Source organism: Limulus polyphemus, unplaced genomic scaffold, assembly GCF_000517525.1.
Source record: "Limulus polyphemus unplaced genomic scaffold, Limulus_polyphemus-2.1.2 Scaffold3347, whole genome shotgun sequence".
Lineage (NCBI taxonomy): Eukaryota > Metazoa > Arthropoda > Merostomata > Xiphosura > Limulidae > Limulus > Limulus polyphemus.
The window spans coordinates 108,008-114,852 of NW_013668957.1; the positions used below are offsets into that span (position 1 = coordinate 108,008).

The 6,845-nt window shown below is 30.5% G+C and overlaps 1 protein-coding gene across 1 annotated transcript in view; it reads right to left on the reverse strand.

Annotated features, from left to right (window-relative positions):
* LOC111088218 overlaps window positions 1-6,845 on the reverse strand; it is a gene marked incomplete at its 5' end in the record, with an annotated part of 76,923 nt that overhangs the window by 47,397 nt on the left and 22,681 nt on the right. Inside the window, one exon of the mRNA XM_022397628.1 lies at window positions 3,602-3,673. Coding sequence (XP_022253336.1) covers window positions 3,602-3,673 — 72 coding nt within the window. The remainder of the gene's footprint in view (window positions 1-3,601; window positions 3,674-6,845) is intronic.

The window sequence follows — 6,845 nt, forward strand, 5'->3', positions numbered from 1 at the left end:
ATGGGTCGACTGAATTATGGGGACCAGTGGAAGTCAAAATCCTGTGGTAGGTGAAAAAGCCAAATGACAAAGATAATGAGTGGTGAACATGTGAGGAATCATCCAAATGCCTGCCTGGAGGATCTCATCTGATAGCTGGCAAAAATGGGATGCAGGAGACTGAGAAAAGTGGTGAACTGGATGCAAATAAATGAGAAAGGAACACCACTGAAGGTGTCTGGTTGAAGAAAGGAAGCATGATGAAGACCATGTACACAAGAAGGATGAAAGTGTACAGTAAAGAGGAATGCAGCTAGAACCAATGAGCCCTAAATCAGGGGGACTATTGGAAGGAAAGACAGAGCAGAAAAAGTGGAACAGGCTAAGCTGACAGAGAGAAGGGAATGAACCTCTACAGAAAACCTCTCTAGAACACAATGAAGTGGTGAGAAAAAAAACAATAAAGACATGAAAATGGGGAGCCAGAGAGTGAAACAGAATGCAATGAACTCAATCCCTAAGCAAACCAAATACATACCAAAGACAAGGAATCATGAAAGGAAAGGAAAAATGTCTGAAAGTCACAAACAAAAGGGGAACGAAGCATTTGGGTGTAAATGAGGAATTATTAGAGAAGGGAAACAGCATAAATCCCAATAAAAAGCCATCCCAAGAACCGGGTTCATGGAGTGAAGAATGAGAAATATTGAAGGACACAGGCAAAAAGAACAGAAAATACCTCAGAATGAAATCCAGAAAAGATCAGAAGGTTAAGGTATTCTCAAATGGTTAGGTATTACCTAAAATAAATCAGATTATATTTCTATTCCAAAAAGCCTTTCATGACTGAGAAACAAGTCAATTGAAGGAACTGAAAAAAAAATCCTAGTGAACATGTGTTAATCCACAATACATTTAGTAATAGATGCAACATCCCCAACAGTCAATGATCCTCCAGAAGCCATAGTAGAAAAAGGGCCTATATGTGTTACATTGTCACTCACACTGTTATTTCAGAATTCACAATAATAATCAACACTTTTGAAACAAAAGCCAATGTAAAACAAAAACCACAGTTTTATTAACAAACTCAAATCTCATCAAACTGAATTTAAATGAGAAACATGAATACATCTGTTCAATGTAATACTGAGGAAAATAATGATATTAAAACTGCAAATGCATGGGAGGAATTGCTGCACAAGGAAGTCATATTACTCTCCCACTGCAGTTCATGCTAAACATGTGAAGTTGGTGGCATGCAAAAACATGAAGGAAATAGTATTTCTACATTCAGAGATGAGTTATCATCTCAGAAACAACTTTTTACTTCACTATAATGTTTTTGTTTTACATTCTTTCTGTACTATATAATTTTATGTATGAGTATATGTTAAGCAGTGCCACTAAAACTTATATATATTTTCCTTTTGCATATGCCTGGTGTAATGTTTTAATTAAATTGTTTATGAGATAATTTATTCTATTTGATATTTTGGTTTTGTTTGTTAAAGTTGAAACAGTAGTGTTTGATTTTCATGGCCTTTTTGATCTTGAATTACTTAAATAGAACTTATATTTCTCAAATAAATTTGTTTGCATACTTATTTTGTATTATTTATTCAACAACAAAAGTTAAAGTTCTGATCTACTAAGCAGTTACTTTTGAACAGTAACAGCCAAAACTTTTGGTGAAACAAATATGAACTTTGACTACTATCATCATAATGTAGAAATAATCTAGAATATATTTCATTAAATAAAATGCAAGTTTTTCACATGAATTTACAATATTCCATGATTCTATTACAATGTAAACATAGCAGTCAAAAATATGATTTATCATAAACGTATATAAGCCACCATTTTAGTAACCCTCCTTAGAACCCTTTCCAAAAATTCAATGTCCTTCCAAAGGTAAGGAACTCAAGACAGAAAATAATATTCCAAACCAGTGACCTACACAATGAAATTTTAACTTCTTTAGACTTGTTTTCGATATTACTGCAGATACAACCTAAAATCCTATTTGCCCTACCACTAGCAACAGCATACTGCTTGGATAGCTTAAGAGACTGATCAACCATTGCACCAATATCCCTTTCTTTCATGACACTGTTAAGGTTATTCCCATCCAAATAATACTTAAAGTTTAAATTACAATAACCTGCATGCATTATCTTGCATTTATTACAATTTAAAACCCATCTACCATTTACTTCCCTAACTCACTAAATGATCTAAATTCTTATGTAAAGCTTTAGTGCCTGACAAAGGGCATCTGCTCAAAATGTCACACAAAATAAACTATAAAAAAATTTCATTCAGACATATCAACTTACATTTTAGTTGCTAGCCTAGCATGAACAACATTGTGTTGTCCCACACCAGAAAAAGTGGAAACGACTGAAAATTGTGAATTAATAATGTAGAAATAAAAGACTAGCATTTAATATTTCCACAACAGTTAATATTTCTGTAGATGCTTCTGCAAGAAAATACTTATATTTGCAAATCATATAAACAAAAAAATCAAGTCTTTACACAGAATAATCAATATAGAGGGAGTCAGCTGCACTAGGAGAGTATGTCTCATTCCTTTTGGTGGAGGCTTGTGATATCTTTATTTGCATACAACAATGCAGCAATATCATGTAGAAACACATGAATTTAGATAGAAGCCTCAATGCTGATGATGAACAAAAAGTTCTTGTATAGAGGACAGCACTGAATCAGGAAAGCTATTGCGAGAAGATGTTAGGTGTTGTATTGTAAGTCATATTTATCATGCATATTATAATGATCTTTAGGAAACTTTTTCCATTATAATTAAAGAGGTCTATTAAAGTCCACATTATGTAAAGTAAATTGACATACATAAACTGTAAAAAGAACAATAAAAAAATTGGTTTCTCATATACATGACATACAAAAATGTAAAAATGCTTTTATTGGCTCATGTTTTAAAGATTACCGTTCGTATTTTTAAATGCCCATTCCCAAACTGCACTTTTCTACATAATGCATTAAAAGTTCAAGCTCTAAGACAAGACACATTAGTTACAAGCTGAGCTTTAAATATTTTTAACTTTCTTTTACATTAAGAGTTTTTTAACTAATTCAAATTGAAAAGCTACACAACATTATTTTATAACTTATGTACCGGGCTTAATGCTGATATCATTTGATGGAGATAGGTCTTCCTTTGATATGGAAACTGCATTTGTCAATAGATCTCACATTAAAATCTTAATGTAATTTACTGTAGCATGACCGAGTTGAAGAGTAACCAAATGTTATTTCATTTGTGGATATTTAATTTGATAAATTAATGTTTAAAATGTAACACAAAATTTATTTTGAAGCAAAGAATCTTTTGTTTAGTGGGCATGAAAAAACTCATGCTAATGCTTTCACACATGAGTATATTGATATTTAGCTACTTATGAAGAAAACTTAAAAGTATTTAGAAGACCAAGGAAAATGTTCATAATGTTTCTTGTAGAAGTACACTGCATCCTGTGGGTGTGTGAACATAATATTACAGATAAAGTATGTTTATTCAGATCATAAAGTCATAACAAACTAATATGTATTTAAATAAATATAATATAAAACATACCATCTAGTGGGTTAACTACATCTTCTGTTTTAAAATCCCAGGTTTTTTTACAATCTTCTTCCCAAGTGCATTCTTCAGTAGAATAATAAAAAAATGCTATAGCAGATCATTTTTTAATTCAATAACAAAAAAGTAGATATAAATTAAAATGGTAAAATGTGCTTGCAGAAAAGTATCTATTCAACTAGTTTTATGGTATAAAAAATAGTACATAAAATTCAAAAAACTACTTTACTTGAAATCAAATAAAATAATCTTATATTTGACAAAGGTTTACAACACTACTACTTTCAGGAAGATAGGAATGATAATCGTCATACGTAGTATGTGCTTTTTTCATAGAAAAGCTGTGGCAGCCTTCTGAAGCTTAGTTAAATCACCCCATCCTGAAATGGCATATAGATGCTGGTGATGAAATCCAATTTCAATGGCACAAGTGGGTGACAATGATAAGTCATTACTCTTGAATGGGATGCTAGTACATTGCAGGTCAACCCTCAACTACCTGCTGTTACACAGTAAATAGACTAAAACAACTGAGGTAAATCGTCTTTGTCTAGATCATATCATGGACAAACAAGCCCCAAACTCGCAATCTTCCATCTATGATTCCAACACACTAGCCACTAGAACCTTCCTTTCACACCCTTCTGAAGAGGAGAGTGACTAATTTTATGATTCATACATTGACTAGAACATTTAAAATTGTTCACTTGTTGATGGTTTTCCAGTATATAAAGAACTGCTCAATTATATTCGGTGTTCAGCTGCCAGATGCTACAAATTTTCCATGACAACAGTATCCAAATCTTTGAAGAAGAATTCCAGATTATTTACAGTATCTGAGGCAATAACTACCATGACTTCAAGAAACAATGAAAAGTAAAAACTGGCCATTTCTCTAGTACCTGCAGCACAAATTTTTCAAACAATCAAAAATCTTCAATGAATACATAGAATTTCTTTTATATATTAGTTTTAACTAGTTTGTTGGCATTTTTCTTGGTTTGTTTACACAGTTTTATTTGCATATTAGCAAGTAGTCTTAAGACTGGTTATTTGCCACTATATAACAGTTTTTGTAATGTTTTTCACATGGTAAGCCAGAAGATAGTCAAATCTTAAGACCTGTTAAAATAATTTGCCAACTGGAACACAATCTGAAGGCAATTGTATATTACAAACCTGTCCACTTCATATTTATGTTGATGAGTCAAAAATGATTGGTGTCCACAAAAGTTTTCTAGTGGTAGATGTATTCCCTTCGATTTACTACTTTTCATACTCTACCAACAGCCAATCAAAGTAGCAGTTTATTTAACAAAGCTTATGCTACTCAGGTACTCTCTACTTTGTCTTCTTAACAGTCAAATATCCTTGTTCTCATCCATTTTCTTGTATACTAATCATGATATGACTATACACATGTATAGTTCAAGAAATCACCAAACACATCAAATGATCAGCACATTTGCAATCGGATAATTCATGAATTCTGCTACAAATATGTAAAAAATAACTTTACAAATGTTAATCACAGTTTGAAAACAATATGTTTCATATAATATGCAGCTCTTCCATCATCAGCTTTATTCAGTATGATGATAATGATTGTGGCCACATTCAACAGCAATGACTAAATATGAATAAAACCCTGGAGTAGAAATAAGAAAGGAGTATCAGAGTTGAATAATAACTATGGGTATGGGAGTTGAGACAGAGGAATAGGTGACAAAGGAGTTATCTTTCAAACTATAACATCTAGAGATAGTAACCAATGGGATAAATAAAGTGAGACATATTAAAAGTGAACACTTACGTGTCTTAACACTAATCCTGAGAGCACACAATGAAGCATACAAACAAACAAAAACTTGAATATACATTCCAAAATGATCAAAACCAAGTGAATACAACATTCTTGACAGCATGTTCAAGAAAACTGAATTTGTTATAAAAATATCATAAAAACATCTAAATAGATCAAATCATTTAAATTAAATTAATAGTTTTTTGAAGAAAAATTAAGTCTTAACCTAATGAGATATCAATGAGAAGTTAACGTATCATAAAACACATTTTACTAACTAAAAATACAATTCAATACTGTGTAAAACACACAATTTTCAAGTATATATTGTATTAAACTTGTCAGAAGGTGAACAGATCTTTTTAAAATTATTGTATTATGTGTAATAAAAAATACCCAGTAAATAAAACCTAATAATAATAGTAAAAAATACAACTGATGATGAAAGAAAATTTTACAACTAGTTACAGTAAAACGTCTTACAGAATATCATTTTTACAAAAATACTGACCATAAACATATCAAAACATGAAAATGAAAATATTTACATCTATGCTGTTTTTTAAATAACAACAATAAGATCTTAAGAATCTAAATTTAATAATAATAATTTGTTTATTTATGCTCACTGTGGGTATCCAACCCCAATTTTTATCATTATAAGTTTCCCTCAAGCTTAAAACTGTGCCACTAGGAAAAAATAATAGTAAACAGATCAAGGAACAAAATAAAGTAAAAAAATATGTCTGTCAGCTAACACGTTACCAAAAGAAAAGGATGTTACAAATTCTAATAAAACAAAATTCACAGTACACATGTATAAGTCAAGATTAGCACATATTGTATTAAATTATCAATAACAATACTTGATATTTACAGAAAATATCAAAGTAAAGTAAGGTTTTTTGATACTGTAAGTCACAAAATGCATTCTTATAAAGTTCATAAAAATCAAAATAGCCATGGAACAGCATAAATAATTCCAAACACAAACATCATAGAAACTCAAAAACTAATTGAAGTTACAAAAAACAAAAACTTAGTGCATTATAAAACAGTCATACAAAAGAAAATTAATAATGAAGTAAAAGTAAAAATGCAAAAAAGATACAAAACAGTGAAACATATTTAAATTAAGAATGATACCCCACAGAATGGCATTCATCATAAGTAATGCCTTACTAAAAAGTGCATTTTATATACATAGACTTCTTAATGGTGGAGAGAAATCTACTACAAATCATGAATGCACTAAATAAACTTTAACAGACTAAAACTTCTTTAATATTAATTTCCTAAACTTCCTGATTTAGAATTTTAAAAAATCTGATAAAACTCCAGTATGAAATTAAGGACCATGAGATTACCATCTTGATTACAAATACAAAAATCCAATGTGTTTTTATATTATTATATAAACTTCCATTATATTAA